At 42.0% G+C, this 19,308-nt stretch overlaps 1 protein-coding gene across 14 annotated transcripts in view; it reads left to right on the top strand.

Moving 5' to 3' along the window:
- The window catches only part of LOC149168511 (endonuclease V family protein), a 526,712-nt gene that overhangs the window by 375,205 nt on the left and 132,199 nt on the right, over nt 1-19,308 (top strand). For 12 of the 14 annotated variants that reach the window (XM_089428269.1, XM_089428276.1, XM_089428268.1 and 9 more), the window contains one exon: nt 1,506-1,622. The exons of the other annotated variants lie outside the window; for them this stretch is intronic. In XM_089428269.1, coding sequence (XP_089284395.1) covers nt 1,506-1,622 — 117 coding nt within the window. The remainder of the gene's footprint in view (nt 1-1,505; nt 1,623-19,308) is intronic. 14 annotated transcript variants of the gene reach the window in all.

Genomic DNA, 19,308 nt, shown 5'->3' with positions numbered 1-19,308 from the left:
AAGTGTACTTATTTGTTGATCGAGTCCCAACATCCTAAGCCTGTTACTAACTCAAAACTCATCATTATTAGTATCACTTATTACAATTCCCCGTAGGGTGTGGAATTTGGGTACAAGAAAGATGATGAAAAGATAGAAGTAGAGTTGAAAAACTCTGTTGACTGACGATATTTGATGGTACAAGTGTCCTCTAGATCATCCTTGGGCATGGAGTTTTCATATAATCATTAGGTGCCACTCTAGTGGTCAATAGGTACGTTGTTCCTTTACACTAACTATTGCACCTTGTACCAAGTGAGAATTACCTTCATTAAATCTCCTTTACATCACCCTGATCCTATTGACTTAGAATACCCTTAGGTGATATATATTGGGAAGCCTCCTGTGTGGTGATAGTCCACTAAACAACAAGAGGTGGAGTGCTAAGGTGACAATTGCACCCACCTCATTGTTGCATTAGGGTCTAGCCCTTGCCTTGTGAGCCCTCTCACAAGGCCTACTAGATTTTGAGGCAACAAGGGTTATTCTCCTCACCCTCACACATATTAAGCATTCAAAGCGAGGAATTTGATACCTTTCTAGTTCTCCATGGATTCCACAAATGGAGGATGGTATCAATAGTCATTAGTAAGCCCATGGGATTTGATGAGAATGGATCCCACTAGTTCCTTGGGTATTATGCCCTATGGGAAAAGTTCAAACCAATTGAGCTATCCCTACTAGCTAAAGATATGTATGTGTGTTATATGTAATATACCTAGGTATATCTTTAAAGCATATGAGTCTTATCAAAGTAATGGAGTTTGTAATGATGATTTATAGTCTCATAATTTGAAAGTTTTCTTCCCATTAGTCTTTATAACCTTTTCAAGGCAATTTAATTTTACATAAAATGTATTCAACAAAGATGCTTCACATAATAGGGTAACATATACTAGTTTCAAAAGCTTCAATTTGGTTTTCCTAAATAAAATAAAACTTTTCCTTTTCTTTTTGATCTTATTGATTCTTGATGAAATGCTTCTGTAGCTGTGTATAAATTTGAATATACACTGACAATAATAGTAAAGAGGTTTCTTCCAAAACATGCAAATTTATATGTTGTTTTCCTTTTGATAAATTATATATTTTGTAGCATTTGAAAGGCATTTGGTGGTTTTTAGCTTTATATCTTCTTAACACTACCTTGGATAGTTATATTGTATTGTTCGGAGAGGGTTTTGATTTTTTATTTCGTATGCCTATATACGGATGTAGGCAACTTGTTTTCTTGGAGGACAATGTTAGATGCTAGGTTTTGATATTGGACATTTATGATATTATTACTTCTACAGAATGATGGTTGTTCTACTTGAAACAGAAAGTTACTAATTTTTCTTTGGAAAAAATATCTTGATTCTTTACCACGATATCACATGTCCCATGATAACTAAATTGTCATTGATTTATGTATTATCTGTGTAATTAACTTCAAGTTCTGAGTCTTGGTTGTAACAAATTTGTAGTTGCATCATGTGGATGGGTTGACACATGAGCAAGTGAAGCGACATTTACCCAAAAATTCAAATAAAGATGGAGATGCAACACCTCTAATTGGAAATTCTGGTCAGACATGGGGAGTTGTAAGTGCATTTACAACTATTATATTCATGGTTTTGATAATCCTGTCTCCTTTTGATAAGGATAATCTTTAGAAGCAATATTTTACTCTATTATTTATAAAGTCAAAACTAAGTTTTTATGGTCAATAAACTCTAATGCCATTTCATCAATTGCCTCACTCTGCCTAATATCCTTTTACTTTTGGTTGATCTCATCTCATGATAAAAAGGTGTTGTGTTTCTTTAAAAAGAAAAAAATTCTTTGCTTTAGACAGAAAGATAATTGTAAAGACATTGATTAGATGACACATCTTTTTTGGAAAAAATATTATATTGACATAAATATATTTACATCAAATATACAAAAGAAAATAGGATATATATGATGGTATTTACACTCTCTTGCTTAAATCTACAGGGAGATAACAAAATCTGAATAGACACTAGGCTTTGACAATTTGGTGTCCTTGATAAGCAAAAATCCTTTTGCTAAAAGTTGTATATGTAACTCCTCTCTCCACATATGACAAAAGGAAAACAATGAGGATATGCCACCTTCTTCGCAAAAACACATTTGAGTATATACCTCATTCTCAAAAACATATTTTCATATGTATCTCATTCTCAAAAACATATTTGCACTGAAGATAGAACAAAAACTCTTAGGCAATGTCAAATGCCACTAGGAGGAGCAAAATATAGAGTTGAACTCACCAAGCCATGCTACATGCCCATTCAATCTTTCCTGAAGAATAGTGGCATGCTCTTACTTTACATACTCCCAACTAGTCTAGGCAAATGAACAATCCCATGTCAAATGCATCATTGTTTTCGAAAGCTGCAAGTAAGGTAGAGACCATTTGAGAGGTTTCTTTTAGACAATGGAGCCTTGGAAGGAAGGCCTTGATAAAACACCAGCCATGCAAACAACCATAGTTTATAAGGATCTTGCACTATCCACACGGAATGTAAATTTTGAAACCATTGAGCCTTAGCATCGGAAAACACCCTTTGTGCACTAAGTATAGTGATAGGCTCATGGCTATAATGCAAAATGGACTACAACTTACATTATTCATACTAAAACAATCAGCACAAAACTTTGTTCTCGATCACACTAAATGTGTATTGAAATATTATATTCATCTTGAATAGATCCTCCTACAAGATGAGGCCAACTATATCCATGATGGTGGGTTGTACTTTGTAGACAGTCTTAGGCTAAGGGACTGTGCCAAAGCATCTAAAATAATGTTTTTAGTTTTGAATGGAGAACCAATGCTTAAACTTTTAAACAGATGCAAATCCTAAGTATTTCTTAGAGAATAGAAGGGTTGATTCTTCATTCTTAACATAATTAAGCTTTAAAAATGATATGGAAAGCAAAGTTTAAAAAGATATATAATTCCTTAAATATTCAGATTGAACATCTAATTTCTTATATATAGCACATGTGTATAGAAGTTTTCTATAGCCAAACAGTACATGTACAAGAGATGACAGAAGGCAACAATTTAAAAATTTAGAGGAATTAACTAAGATAGAGAATTTCAGTTAATTAATCTCTTTAAATAATGATAACTTTGCAGGAGCTTTCAGAGAGATTGATATTCAATCTACTCTTATCCAGACTTCTATGTTACCTTGAACATGTGCATAGAAAAATAAAAATGAATACATAATTGAATACCAGAAAAACTCAAAGAAATACACAAGCTGCTCAGAATGAATCCAAATTCCTTCTATTAACTTCATAGATAACTTAGAAAGTTACGAGCATGTCCACTGGTTCATCACAAGGGTTCAACCCTTTCTTCTTTGAATTACAAAATATTTATAGATTTAGACTTTCTAACATATCTAAACTGGAATCAAAATTTATTACAAAATATCATATCATCCAAAATATTTGGGACGTTACAAAAATAGAACTGAAAAATAGAAGATGTGAACTAATTTGACCACTCTGCACATATTTCGAGGGTTGTTATTGATCATTGTAGCTAGAAATCTGCTTTTTTGTTCACTGCCCCTGAAATGCTATTGTCTTCCCCTGAAATTTAGCATTCTATTCCTATTCGATGAGCTCACACAGTTTATCCCATCTCTTTTCATCAAGGATAGAAAATTTTAATAATTTTCTATATGACTCGTCAACTTTGGTATATTTTTCAAAAGTGGGCCTAGTTAGAAAAAAATGCTTAATTTCATGTTGATTTAACAAATCATACCCTAAACCTTCAATGAAGGCTTTTTCAGTATTAATTCCTCTGATTTTGGCAAATTTGGTCTTGTCCACTACTATTTCATGTAACCAGTGTTGATAATCTTCAAGTGGAATAAATTTGCCACTTCTATCTCGCAAACCTAGAAGTCCTTTCTGGTGTAAAACATTGAATTTCCTGTGAAATTTCTTAATATAAACCTCCAAATTCTAGCATTTGTTCTCACACTGAAACATCAAATTTCTCTTAGTTTAAAACTTTCCTCACCTCCAAGACAACTTCAGTTTTGTTTTCAATGCCAAATTCTTCAAGTTCATCTTTTGTCTTGGAGTTTAGGATTTTGATTATCCTTGTGGTGTCATGTCCCTTCGTAAATTAATTTGGAACAAGATTAATTATTACATTATGGGGCCAATTTTGGAGATAGTGGGTCCCATTTGATTTTATTAGGAGATTAGACTTAGGAAATATTATTTTTGTTGTGGTTAAGTTACACATGGGGGCCACCCACACTAGGGAAATAGGCATTCCCTAGTTCGATTTGCATGGAGATGATTAAGTGAGGGCCCACGATGGAGGTAGAATTGGAGGGAAAAGTGCTCCACGAAATCTATATAAGGAAGGCAACTCTCTTCATTTCATTCATCTCTTTGGCATATCGATTTCTATTTGGTTGCTCGAGATGCATAGCCGAGTCACTTTCCGTTTAGTACAAGTTCTTTAAGCGAAGAGATCACCCTTTCTTCGAGAGACTTCAAGTGCCACCCTTGGAAGGTTTTTATTCATTCTTCAGGAAGAGGATCTCATTGTGATTTCCAGCAGTTGTATTCATCTCTAGGTGGTGGATTACTGGAGGACACAGTGAAGAGGAGGCCGAGTTTTCTTGTGGTGTCTTGCAGTGGAATTTGGGTGAGAAATTTTACGGAGAGGAGGCATAGGAGGATTGTTTTCATTTTGGAGTGTTTGGGAGCTGGAGGAGTGTGCTACTTCGTAGGGTGACTTTCGCACTTCCTGGGCCAGTAGAGAGGCAACACTTGGTGCTCATGTGGAGGGTAGAGTATTAGTCTTTGAGTCTGAACTTATTGGGGAGGTTAAGGGAAACATTTGGAGAGGAGATTGCTTCATTAAAGCATTGTAGAAGGTTTTCATTGATGTTCCTTGCAGGGCGTATCTCTTGAGCAGTTTGGAGGGCGTAGGGCATATTGGAGGCCAAATTTTGGAGGTTGGATTCAAGCCAAACCTTTTTGGTTTTTGTGGGTTTCAGCCAAGGAGCTTGGGGCTAAAGTTTCAGCATTTTCTAAGCACCGGAGACGAGGTTTCTTGCAATTCCCTTCCAGCCAGCATTGTAGTTTCCGGGAGACAGCGCGGAGCATTAGAGCAGTCATTTTCCAACTTTGAGATTATTGTTTATCACTTGGGTTCTCTCAAGCTTGCCCTTGAGGCAAGCCCAAGTGCATTTCTCCATACTATTGTACTTGATCCATTTCATTAATAAAATGGCTTAGCTAGTTCTCATTTCTGGAGTGTATTGAGTATTTACTGATTGTTTAATCTTTTTGTGTTAAAAATCGATTTTTCTTTGCATATCACTTTTTATATAAGTTTGGAACATTACAGTGGTATCATAGCTTAGATTATGGCTCAGCCATGGGAAAACTTTTCTATGAGTGAGGAAGACCGACAAAATATTACTTACAGGTGGCAGAGGTACTGGAGCAGGGAAAGGGAGTTGGAGATTACTCCAAACATGGAAGATCGTGGGAAGACTGTGGTAGCAGAAGATATCGGTGAGCCCAAGAGTAGGGAAGAGATGGCCTTCGATAGCCTCTTGAAGGGTTTGAATGATTTTTCAAAAGGGCAGAAGGAGATGCTGGACGCGATCTAGGTGAAGAACCGTGAGCGGAGCACCCATCGGGAGTTTGTAGTTGGAGAGACTTCAGGGGCCTCTCAACAATTTGATCACCTTTCACATACTGCGCATCGGCCATCCTCGAGTGAGCCAACTCGAGCTACGTTACCCTATTTTATACCTTTGGCACAAGGTGAAACTAGTGGAGGAGAGGATCCATCGTTCACGGGGGAGCATTTCCGGGAGTGGTAATCCATGGGGGCAGACTTCAGAGAGGCTCTAACTTTTAGAGGCTTTTGCAAGCTCAAACAAAACGAAAAGGGGAAAGGCCATGGCACGCAGAACTATGAGCTGCATCGTTTGATTGGGAAAATGTATTTTCCTACCTATGATGGCACTACCAAGTGCACAACACATGCATGGGTAGAGAAGTTGGACACATACTTCCAGTTGAACCAGATGGAAAAGGTAGAGGCCATCAATATGGCCACATTGCACCTGGAGGGGGAGGCACAAGATTGGTGGTTTCATGGTTTGTCCACTCTGGGGCATGCTAGCGTGACCTCCTATGAGGACTTCATGCGGAGAGTAGTGGAGCGCTTTGATCGGAGGGATCTAGAGGCTCACTTCAGGGAGTTGACCCAACTCAGACAGACAGGGCATCCAGAGCATTATATCTCAGAGTTTTTGAGGGTCTCAGTCATGGTAACTGATTTGTCAGATGTGAGGAGACTATAGACATTTGCGGAGGGGCTGCCAAAGCCATTGTGGGGACTGGTGAAGTCATGCAAACCATCTACTCTTCTAGAGGCGGTATCTTGCACTCGAGATTTGCAGGGGGCTATTCCCAAGACCTGAGCTCCATTTCCTTCACGCACTCCCTGCCCTCAGAAGGGAAGTGACACTAGAGCGACCACAACACAGAGAGTAGCCCAAGGGCAGGGTTAGTTGGATGACGAGACCGGGAAAGACCTCAAGAGGAGGAAGTTGTGTTTTACGTGCCGAGAGCCTTGGGCACTAAGCGATCGGTGCACAACGAGCAAGGCCCATTACATCGAGGTCTTCTCAAACAATGATTAGGAGGATGATGGGGAGTTGGAGTTTGGTGGAGGAGACAGCCAAGATCTAGCAGGGAGGGAACCACCACCACCACCACAGGGAGGAGCATCTTTCACACCAGTCGGGAGAGTCCTAGCTTCTTTGTGCAAGATTACCAAATTTTTGACCATGAGGATCAGAGGTACAGTGCAGGGGCAACGTGTCTCAGTTTTAGTAGACAGTGGGGCCAGTGACAATTTTATTGATGCTCAGATGGTCTAGAGGAGGGGCATCACCACTGCAAAGTTTGAGGGCTTTTCGGTCCTAATACCAGCAGACAGGACTATGCAGTGAACTCGATATGTTCCCACTTTGACAGTGACTATGGGTAACTATTTGATGACAAACCACTTGTACCAGACACCAATATGGTGTTGGGTGTCCAATGGTTGTATTCCCTTGGGCGGGTTACCACTGATTGGAAGCAGCTTGTGATGTAGTTTGCTGGACTAGGTAGCAAGCCGGTGGTTCTTTGGGGCATGCATTTGTACCCCCCCAGGCAGTTTTGGCCCACAGGATGGAGGTCGATTTGAGGCATGGAGACATAACATGGGCAGTAGAGTTGAGGATTTCAAACACTTGGGGAAAGACCATGCCACCACATCTAGACATACAGGTAGTAATGGATAGATATCTGGTAGTCTTTGGTGATATACCGTCAGGACAACCACTAATATGGGGTTCGAGCACACTATAGAGCTGGAGCATGGTGTGCAGGCATCCATTACTACACCCTATAGCCATCCCAAGGCCTATAAGGACGAGATCGAGAGGGCCATCAGGGAGTTATTGGTGTTGGGTCACATCAGACGGAGTTCCAGTTCGTTTGCTTGTTCAATTGTATTGGTGAAGAAGAAGGACGAGACTCTCCGCATGTGTATTGACTACAGGGCCCTCAAGAAGAAGACGCTGAAGAACAGGTATCCCATTCCACGCATTGATGAGTTTATGGACGAGCTTAGAGGAGCCAAGTACTTCTCTAAGATAGATTTGCAGTTAAGGTATCATCAAATTCGAGTGAGGGAGCAGGACATCCCAAAGACAACTTTCAGATGTCATTATGGGCATTTCGAGTTCCTGGTCATGCCTTTTGGGTTGACCAATGCACCGGCTACTTTTTAGTCATGCATGAACCATGTGTTTAGAGGCCAATTGAGGAGGTTTGTACTAGTATTCTTTGATGACATCTTGATCTACAACAGGACATGGGAGGAGCACCTGCAGCACTTAGAGACAGTCTTGCGTATATTGGAGGAGCAACAGTTCTACGCCAAGATGTCCAAGTGCGAGTTTGGGCTAACAAAGATGCTTTAATTGGGACACATCATAGGTGCAAATGGGGTCAAGGTGCACAAGGAGAAGATTCGAGCCATTCGGGATTGGCCAGACACTCTAGATGTGATAGTGTTGAGAGGATTTTTTGGCATTTGTACCTATTATTGGAAGTTTGTGAAGGGCTTCTCATAGTTGGAAACACCCCTTACTAATCTGACTAAGAAGGGGGCTTTTGCATGGATAGAGGGAGCTCAGGCAACATTTGATTGCCTCAAGGAGGTGATGAGTTGTTGCCTGGTATTGGCACTTCTGGATTTTACTCAGCCTTTCACATTGGAGTGTGATGCATTAGGTGTGGGGATCGGGGCAGTCTTGTCCCAAGGACGACACCCCATTGCTTTTAGGAGCCGGAAACTTCTACCTCATGAGATGTCGTATTTCATTTACGGCAAGGAGATGTTGGCCATAATGCATGCGTTGGCCAAGTTTAGACAGTCCTTGGTGGGGAACCGATTTCGGGTGAAGACAAATCACAACAGCCTTCGCCATTTTATGGGGCAACAAGGCCTCAATGATAGACAATAGAGGTGGGTCAACAAGGTGTAGGCCTACGATTTTGATATTGAGTATGTGCAGGGGCAGCACAATGTGGTGGCAGATGCACTATGCAGGAGACTAGCAGAGCTTTCACTCATGAGCATTTGTCATGATTGGAAGGCCCAGTTATTGGTAGAGTACTCTAAGAATTGTTGGGCGTGCAAGATCTTGGAGGGAAGCTATGCAGATGAGATCTACAGGGTGATGGATGAGGTTATTTATTATAAGGGGCGCATATTTTTGGTTTAAGGATCCTAGTTAAGAGAGCACGTCCTTCAAGCAGCTCATGATTCTCCTTTGTTTGGGCACCAGGGGTTTAGGAAGACTTATATGGCAATGAGAGAGCGCTTCACATGGAAGAGCCTCAAAGGAGACGTGTTGAGGCATGTGTAGGAGTGTGAAGCTTGCCAGAGGAACAAAGGAGAGTTGACCCATCCAACAGGATTGTTGCAACCTCTTCCCATCCTTGAGGGGAAATGGGAGAGTATCTCTATAGATTTCATCACCAAACTTTCCTTGGTGCAAGGGAAGGATTGTATTTTTGTGGTGGTCAACTGGCTTACAAAGTTTTCACACTTCTTTGCTATACCGACACGATATTCAGCCTCACAGGTGGCAGAGTTCTGCAGGGAGGTCTTTCCTCTGCATGAACTCCCTAAGACTATAGTCAATGATTGAGACAGTTGATTCATGGGAGGGTTTTGGCAGGAGTTCTTTAGGCTAGTCACACCGAGCTCACCCCAAGGACCAGCTATCATCCACAAAGTGATGTCCAGACAGAGAGGGTGAACCAGTGGTTAGAGGGCTATCTCAGGAACTATGTGATAGAGCAACAGAGGGCTTGGATTCGATGGTTGCATCTGGGAGAATATTGATACAACACCACCTATCACATGTCCATTGGTATGACTCCTTTCCATGCTTTATATGGTTATGATTCTTTGTCTTTTGCTGAAATTGTTTTTGGAGACAGCAGGGCCCCAAAGGCCAAGGATTGGATCCTAGAGAGCCAAGATATCCTCGAGGCTCTTAAGGATAACTTACAGAGAACCGAGAACCAACAAAAGATGTATGTTGATCGACATTGAGTAGAGAGGCATTTCGAGGAGGGGGACTTGGTCTACCTTCAATTGCAACCTCACCGGCAGCCCATGCTGAAGTGGAAGGGGACCGAGAAGCTGCAACCGAGATTCTTTGGGCCTTACAGGGTGATCAGGAGGGTTGGAGAGGTGGCTTATGAGTTAGAGCTACCACCAAGACTGAGATGATTGACAGCGACATGCAGAAAGTGCCATTCCTGAAGATGAAGTTGAAGTTGAAGTTGAAGAATGCTCCACATGGATGTTATGTTTCTTCATTGCGGCTTCCAAGGCTTCCATCTTCTTAAAGCATTTAGATTCTAAGTGGCCATCTCGATTACAAAAGTTACAATGTTTATTAGTCTTCTTCCATTTGTTTTTATTGGTCCTATCATTTTGAGGCTGAGTTTGCTTAGGACCCTTGTTTGGTTTAGGACCATTCTTTTTAGGATATGACTTCTTAGGATTCTTTGAATTTGGTTGCTGCTGGGCGGCTAACGCTTTCTTGGAAGAGTTTCCAAGATTAAGAAGACCAAGGTGTAAGAGTTTTTCTTGTTCTCTTATTAAAGAATCACAAAAAGAGTCAAAGGAAGGGGCCTTGTAGTCTTTTCCCTCACAAATGAAAGCTTCCCTTGTAGAATGGAAGGTGGATACAAATACAGAGTAGGCTGGTCCCAACTTAGTAAGGATGGAATAAATAAGGTTACTATCTTCTTTCTTAACCTTAACACTTTCCAAGAGATATCTAAGGGTCTTGAATTTGGACAAGAAATCTTCAATGCAAGAAAAATTATTAGGATCCAATGTAAGCAACTCATTTTCAAGTTGATGGGCTCTAATTTCATTTTTAATCCCAAAAACTTTAGTGATTTGTTCCAATGCTTCATGAGGAGTCTCAAGTTCTGCAATATGGAATCTAAGATCAGGAGAAATAGACATCCCTATCAAACCACGTGCTTGATCCTGTCTATTTTCCCATTTTGCAGCCTTGTCTTCATCTTTTGGTTTCTTCTCTTGGTCTGTGGCTATTCTGTAGAGACCTTTACTTCTAAGTAAATCTTCCATGTAGGATATCCATTGGAAGTAGTTAGTGCTGTCAAGAATGACTTGGCATGGACTTTCCATTTTTTTTTTTAAAAACTGAAGCTGAAGATGCTGAAAGTAAGTGTTCCAATGGATAGATCTCGAAAAATTAGGCGCTTTTAAAAAAACGGCTCTGAAAAAGGCTTTCGGATGAAGAAGTTATGGCTTTTTGAAAAAAAATTGTTGAAGTTGCCGGCAAAGTGCGCGAATGTGCGGAAATGAAAAAATCCGCCCCCACAAAATGGAGACTTGAACCCAAGACCTCTACTCTCTTAAAATAGCTTTGAACCAATTGATCTATACAAAAAATTTGAGAGAGAGAGAGAGGGGGGGGCCTTGGTTTGCGTGCTTGCCTTCAGAAAGCTCTTTTTCCCTACAAAATACAAAACCCAACACAGACATGCAAAGAAAACGAACCTTATGGCTCGAAGTTAGCTTTAGCCAAAAAACTAGATATTTTAAAAAATGAACCTTGCGGCTCAAAGTTAGCTTTAGCCGAAAAACTAAATATTTTTCTCAATGTTTCTGATTTTCCGAGATCACACTAAGGTGCAGGGAAAAGAGCATACGCATGAGAAAAATCCTTCCTTTCTGTTTCTGATTTGCCCAGATCGCATAGAGTCGCAGGGAAAAGAGCATACGCAGAAATGAAAGGTATAGATCCGGTTAAAAAAAAACTAAATAAACCGAAACCGAAATAAGCAGAGAGAAAATAACAGTAAACTGCAAATAAACACTGTATACCTCCATATCTTAAAAAAGACGCAGCTAGGGCTACCGGAAAACTTTTCGCGTGAAACGAAAGGGGTTCCTCACTAGAACAGATGCTCCGAACACAACAGAGCAGTCCTCTCGGCCCGAAAGCAGTCAGAAACAACAGATCTAGGAAACAGCAGTCGGATGCAGTTCTACCGGCTTCAGATTTGGATCACCAACGGACGCGGCCCTCAAATAGCTCTGATACCATGTAGGAATTTATAGGGTAAGTTCCTCAGAAAAAACACCAAAAGGACACCGCTCACAACCAGATCACAGATCAATACACCAGTATTTTTGACGTGGTTAAAACCCTCAAAGAGGGAAACAGTCCACGGCCTGCGCCAATGTGGCTACTACAGGCAATTTATTAATCAAAGAATGAAAATTTACATAAGCTTCTCTCATGCACGGATTACCCGAACAATGACCCTCCATGCGCTTTAAATAGAACTCATGGACCAATCGGGTGTCAAGCCACGGATCAAGTGTCGGTAATACCGAGGAGAGAGTGAACCGACGGATCACTATATATCGTGACCGTCGGATTGTAAGTTACAAAATGTACAACGGTAAAGAAACACACTTTACCTAACTCTACACTAGACCAAGTTGAACTTAACTATATCCTATGTGTCGGAATATCCTAACAGATTTGGGGTAGCATCAGATGTGCTCTAGCCACGAACTTTGGTGGAGAAGTTGGGGCACATGAGATCTCCAATACCCAGAAAGGGTTTGGGCAGATTCTAAACAAATCAGGAGATATTAAAATAGTTAATATTTTTAATGGAGTCCCTAAGTCTAAACTTAGGGAAAATAAAATATTAATGTGTATTAATATGAATCTGTGTTAGAATGGTCCAAAAGACATGGATCAAGCCAGATCTAATCTTAGCCATTGATTAGGGACTTAATCTCAACCATTGAGATGTCAACAGGAAAAGTATAAGAGGAGGCTTGAGGGTCACTTGGAGAGTACACCAGATGATCAGTCATTGTATTCTCTAGAGCGGGGTTTGCTAAGAGAGATAGAATCGGGGATTGGGAGAGCAGCTGAGGAGCATTGAGTACAGAGAAACAAAGAAGGCAGAGATTGTGCCGAGAGAGCAGCGCAGCAGCCAAGAAGGGTGAAGCAGAGCTAGCAAGGGCTCACACAGGGCCACGTAGAGGTAGCTAAGTGCTATGTAAAGCACCAGAGGGGCCAACGCAGCTGACGCAGAGGCTCCCAGAGCTGACATAGGACCTCCTGGGGCTGACGTAGCCCAAGAAAGGATGACGCAGGGCCAATGTGAGATAGGGAGGGGTTGGCGCAGTCCAGATTGGGCAGACACTGGGGTTGCAGGAGTAGTTTTGTGTTGAAGAGTTGCCGAAAGGAATTTCTAGGGTTTCAGCTAGGAGATTTCTCTCAAACTGTGAGGTATAGTTGCTAAGGAAATTCTCTATTGGGTAGGCCAGTTTCGGCACACAGATTGTACTATGATATTGCTTAATAAGAAAACCCTCAAATAGTTGCACCGATTTTCCCGCATTGGGTTTTTCTGGGGACATTGGTCCAAAAATAATGGTGTCATGTGGTGTGTTTGTTCTTGTTTCTTTTAGTTGCTAATCTGTAATATGTTGAGCTTGCACTGATGTTTATTTTCAGTATTTACTTTGTAAATAACTTGTTAAAGAAAAATAACAAGTAGGTAGGAATAAATAAATAAAAATGAATGAAGGATTTCTAAACTAGTAAACTTAGAAACTTCAACACCTAACCCTCAAAATCCTCTCTTCCTTCCCTAGGATACATAGTACCTTGCTTAGAAAGCAACCAAGCTCCATCCTTCAAAATCTTCTGGGAAGGGGTTTATTAGGTCACTCATATCCATTGAGTTATCCTTCATTGGTGACTCTGTAGACACCTGGTCTCTTCCCATCGGTGAAAGTCTGTAAATAGAAAGGAGCCTTCGTTGAGGTGACAGTGGGCTAAGTCTCCATTTTTTCCCCTTGGCCTAGCATTTTCCCTTTAGGTACTCTACTATTTTGAGCGATAACAACACCGACAAGGAGGATGAGGTTGAGAGTGGTCCTTGCTTTATCTCGGGCATTTTTTATGACGACATATCCATCGATACCCTTAGGAAGGAGAATTATCATTTTCCCTTGCATGAAAGGGAGAAATTGGGGATGATTGATTCTCCTTTTTGGGAAGCCCCTATCTTTAATACCAACAATGACAGGATTGATGAGGCCCTTGCTCATACCTACCTTCCTTATGATTTCGGGAGTATATTCAAATCACTTGAGCCTCTAGAGTTGGATTTTCAGGAAAAGGATCCCATTGAGACTCACCTTCCCCTTTGCCCTTTACTATTGTTCATCATCTCGAGTATTCATCAAGTGATTCCCTCACCCCTTGTCATATGATTTCAAGTGATCGTGAGCCCTTTCTCGCTTCTAAGTATAGTGTAGAGGAAGAGCCCCTTATTGATTATACTTTACCTTCTTAGACACACCCTCAGGGTTTTGATCACTCCATGACCTCCCCTCTCCAATGTGACCATCACCTTGAGCAACCTATTTGTTGCATTTCTTCTTTCCCTCACCCTTCATTCCCCTTTCATCACAACCTTGTGGCATCTACAAAGCATAATATTATAAATAATGATTGTGATAAGGATTTCTTGAGAGTGATCATTCATTCCGCCATTGTGTACTTGGAAGGAAAGCCCGACACTTCTAGGTCGACTTATTTTCTTTCTCCTAGGACTTCCTTTTACCTCGAATGGAGATTATGCTTTCCCGCCTCCAACCCGCTTCACTCTCCATGTGACTATGTCCACATTTGATTTGGGATTTGTTACATGAGTAATCATACTAGAAGGCATATGTATATTCATGTCATGAGAACACGAGGTGAAGGAACTCATGATGGCCAGGGTTTTCATCCTCAGTGCCGCCGTCACAGGGCATACCACTGAAGGGGCGGAAATCGCAGGGGGTCCCTGCACGAATCCGCGCATCAAAATAACCGAATCGATTTCATTGTCATGGAGTTGGTTCCCCTCTGCGCCTGATCGGTCCTCGGTGGCAGATCAATACTCTTCCAGGTCACGGACGAGGCCCCATCATCTGCTGCAGGGGTTTGCATTCAGTAAGCCGTTTTCTTTCCATGCAACAGGGCATGGTATGGTCGACGCAGCTCACCATCGCCCAGAACTGCAATCAGAAACACAGTACCAAATCGATTTTGAGCTTTTAATTCAGCATAAAGGCTCGAAAGATGCGAACTGGCCGGAAGCAACCGCGGGTGAAGGAGACAAACAAAATGGGGCGCCTCTACATCCCATCGGAACAATGAGGGGAGGCACAGTCCTGAGGTCTGAGATCTTCCCTACGCAGGTAGGGTTTGGGGCTGTTCAAGCACACCCTAGATCTACAACGACTACACCTGAAAAAGCGCTGGCAGGAGGCATAAACCCCAGCGCTGCCATGAATCCGCCAGATCCAGAAATCAAACCAGTAAATCCGGACCTGGATAAGATAGACTCGTCAGATCTGAAGCAAATTTTTATCAGATCGATAGAAGGCAGACACTTTAGTGTGCAGATCAGGAATGGGATGAGTGTACTGGAGTTAAAAAAAGAGATCCAGATCAAACTGGGAACTCCAGTAGCATACCAAAATCTGTTATTTTCAGGACTCTGCTTGCAGGACCAACACACACTCCAGCACTACAGGGTTGCAAAGGATTCAACCATCATTCTCAATCTGAGACTGCGAGGTGGATCCAAGGGAGCCTGCTCAAAAACTACAGGTACCTTTCGCGATGCAGTCAAAGGGAAAGAACCTCTAAAGGGGAAAGAATCTACAGCTGTCACTCCCCCAGGGCAGTATATTGTAGATCAAATGCCGGAGAGCCCCTCTATCTCCATGGACATACCAGAGGTAAATAACATATTCTTAGATCTACAAAAAAATGCAGTTATTTGTAGATTCAACGGTTTCTGGCCTAAAACTGATGCATTATACCAATGGATCCACACGGTTTGGACAAAAAACTGCCAAATCTATCTATACCCTAAGGGGTTCTTCATAGTATGTTTCCACACAGAAGAAGAAAAGGAAAAAATTCTCAACCAAGGGCCATGGTTCTGGGGCAGTGCTGGACTTTTTGTTACTCCATGGTTTCCGGATTTTGATGCCAACACCATGGTGGTATCAAGGATGCCAGTATGGGTTAGGATGCATAACCTTCCGTTACATTTCTGGCACTCAAAGGCTTTAACAGCTATTGGAAACACCCTCGGGAAAATGTTAAAGATAGACGCAGAGAGACATATAAAAGGAATTTTTACTTTTGCCAGAATATGTGTCGAGGTAGATCTCAGCCGAGGACTACCTGAAAGCATAACTCTGAACTTCAATAATTCACAATGGAAACAATCTTTGGACTATGAGAATACAGCTTTCAGATGCAGGGGATGTCAACAAACGGGTCATTTGTACAAAGCATGTCAAAGCCTCAACAAGAGCAAGCCACAACAAAGGAAACCCAAAGGATGGCAGAATACAGATGATGTTGTAAAGAAGAGAGATACTGAAAAGAAAGAACATAATACAGCTCAGGACAAAGAACAGGACAATAAGGAAAAAGAGATTAATGAAGAAAAGGAAGAAGATCTCCAGCTGGAAATAAGTGGAAATAAACGAAGTCACAGCCCTAAAGGATCAGATTCAGATAAGGAACAACAAATGAACACAGAGGAAAACCTGCTCGCTATTATTGCCTCCATGCACAACACTGATGGATGGCGAAAAGTGGAGAAAAAGAAGGGTCGGAAGACTTAGGTCAGCTGGTTTTTATGGTTTGCTCTTCGGATATCTGGAGAGTTTTTTTTCTTTTTTAAGCTTGTAGGCAGGATTGTACCCTGCGGACTGTATGATCCATTTTCATGCAGTCAATTGAATGCTTTACGCATATACTTGTAACTTTTTATTTTAAATAATAAAAAGTTCGTTTTTTTTCTTTGGAAAAATATTGATGTCATGATATGTTGGTTGCATTTGCTTTATGTTTACACTTAGTATTAGCATTACTATATGCATGTTAGGATAGGATGCATTGCATGCTGATTTTCTCATTAGAACTATCATCATATGATATTTCTCATGATAGATTAAGTTGCATTTAGATTAAATTTGCATATCTTTTCTTTCTTGTTGATTTTTACAGCCTAATACTAAGCATGGATGATCATAAGACACCACAAAAACATGTTGCCCAGTGTGCTTAGTCTTTGTATGTGCAGGTAACAAGTCTACCGTAACCAAGAGATTATTAGTGTTCTCATGACCTGCTGTTCGAGTAGCTTCACGCACTTTTTGTAATATTCCTAGTAAGCCATGGCTAATTGGAATATTGGATTTTGCTCAATTTTGTCTTCTATAGTTATTTATAAATAAAAAGGTGAGGAAAGGGGGACATAACTCACTTTTTGAATAAATTCACTCCCTAGTAGCACAACGTTGTAACTTAAAAGGGGAGCCAAGGGGGCCAAAGGACCACGTAGAGAAGTGGGCCCACATAGACACTTGGAGGGACTGCGCAGATGGAGAAGGAGCATGTGGCAAGAGAGAGGCTACATTGGAGGAGGGCCTTAGGATTTTGAGAGAGGCCAACGCTATAAAGGAGAGAGAAGCCTCCTCATCTGGGCATTGGATTATGTTTCATTTGAGCTAGTCACTTTGACTTAGAGCACACTGGTTGTTTAGCCTGTCTGTAGCACTGTTTAGTGCAACGAGTGTCTCCGTTCGGAGATCTCACCCTTAGCCCTAGGGGACTTCGAGTGCCTGCTCGGGCAAGGTAGTTTCATCAGTATTTTGCAGGAGGAGAGATCTATGGAGTCGAGGAGGAACTGAGCATTTTGATGACTGCGCAGTCTTGAGAGGGGAGGACGCAGTGTCTTTTGGTAGGAGCTTCAGATTGGGTTTATGTGGAGGATTTGAGCTTGGAGATTGAGCAAGGGATCAGCCCTTGCATATTGGAGGATTTTGGTAGAGTCTCGGGTAGAGTTTTGGAGGATTCTCTTCAGGGGCAGCGCAAAGCCTTGAGGGACAGCATAGATCCTCAAGGGGGTGATTATCGGGGGTCAGCTATTTTAGAAAAGCTTTCTGGGCTTTTTTGGGTTTATTGAGCAGAGGTTGATTCCAGAGTTTCAACATTTTTTGAGGGGGTGAACAATCCCAAATCCTCACTTGATTCTAGCAATAGCAGCAGCACAGCAGTTCTCCGGCAGCTTGGACACAGTTCAGAGAGAGGCCATTTCCTTACCATTTTGAGTGTATTTCTTCACTTGCCTTGTGCAAGTCGAGGTGCTATCTTCCTGATCACCTCTTGTACTCTTTCCATTACTCAGTATAATAAAATGGCTTAGCATTTCTCTCTACATTTCTCAAGTATTTGCTTATATTCCATGTATAAATTATTGTATGTTGCACTACTGTTATTTTTCTTTATCTCTTTGAGCTCCCCGGCTACTATACCACTTGTGTGTTTTTCTCCTATACTCTTAGAGTCTGGAAAGGGCTAGGTAGCCTCTAGATCTCGTCTTCTTTTCAGAGGCGACATATCTGGTAAACGGCCTCCCAATCCATCTCTGGTTGGAGTTTGCTTGTGTTTGAGGGATACCCCTGATAAGGGATATTATAGTGGTATTAGAGCATAGATCTGGCTCAGCCTATGGAGCTAGCAGTCTATGACACTCAGGGAGAAGCCCTACATCTGTTACAGAGGTAGGAAATACAGAAATATTGAGCGTAGGTTGGAGAACACCTACGGAGAGGGAGATTGTGTTCGGGTGGTGGACACAGAACAGGAGGAGCCTGTGGTGAACATAGAATAGGAGGAGCCTTTGGTGGACGCAGAGCAGGAGGATCCGATGGCAGATGAGGATGGGAAGAGATTTGCGGACATGCTCCTCAAATCAGTGCAGGATCTGTCGAGGTAGATCGAGGTGATCGGGCAGAGATTCACGACGGTGGAGGCTAGACAGTGTGAGAACCCACGAGTTTTCCAGGTTGGTGAGGGATCAGGTACATCCCACCATTTTCCAGAGCAAGGTGCCACTCAATGTGATACTACTCAGCAGATGGCCTCACATGCCCCCACACACTCTACCATGCCCACTTTCCTAGGAGCAGACACGGGTGCCAGAGCCCAGCAGGAGGCAGAGCCCGGTCATATGGGCGATTATATTTGTAGAGTACCAGGCCTATGGGGAGGAGTTCAGGGATGCTCTCTCATTCAGAGACTTTGTTCAGCTCCAGCGGTATAACAGACCCCGCGACCATCACATAGGATACCGGCATTATCATGATGGAGACACCCACCGCACAACTAGTAGATTCCACTTGCTTACGTTTGATGGCTCATCAAACTGTTCGGCAAAGTCTTGGGTGGAGAAGCTAGACATCTATTTCCAGCTTAACCAGATGTCGGAGACAGAGGCCATCAAGGTGGCGACATTACATTTGGATGGTGAGACCCAGGATTGGTGGTTCTAAGGGATGGTTACACTCGGACACTCCACAGTGACGACATATGCCGAGTTCACCAAGAGATTGATAGAGAGGTTTGACCGGAGGGATCCAAAACAACACTTTGTTGAGCTGACGAGGCTCAAATAGACCAGGAACCCAGAGACCTACATTGCAGACTTCTTGAGGGTTTCAGTGATGGTGCCAGATCTATCCGTGGC

This window comes from Pinus tabuliformis, chromosome 4_2 (genome assembly GCF_031772625.1).
Source record: "Pinus tabuliformis cultivar Carrire ecotype Pingquan chromosome 4_2, CPIR1, whole genome shotgun sequence".
Classification (NCBI taxonomy): Eukaryota; Viridiplantae; Streptophyta; class Pinopsida; order Pinales; family Pinaceae; genus Pinus; species Pinus tabuliformis.
The sequence above is the reverse complement of the archived record's forward strand: the minus strand, read 5'-3'. Positions and strand labels throughout refer to the sequence as shown.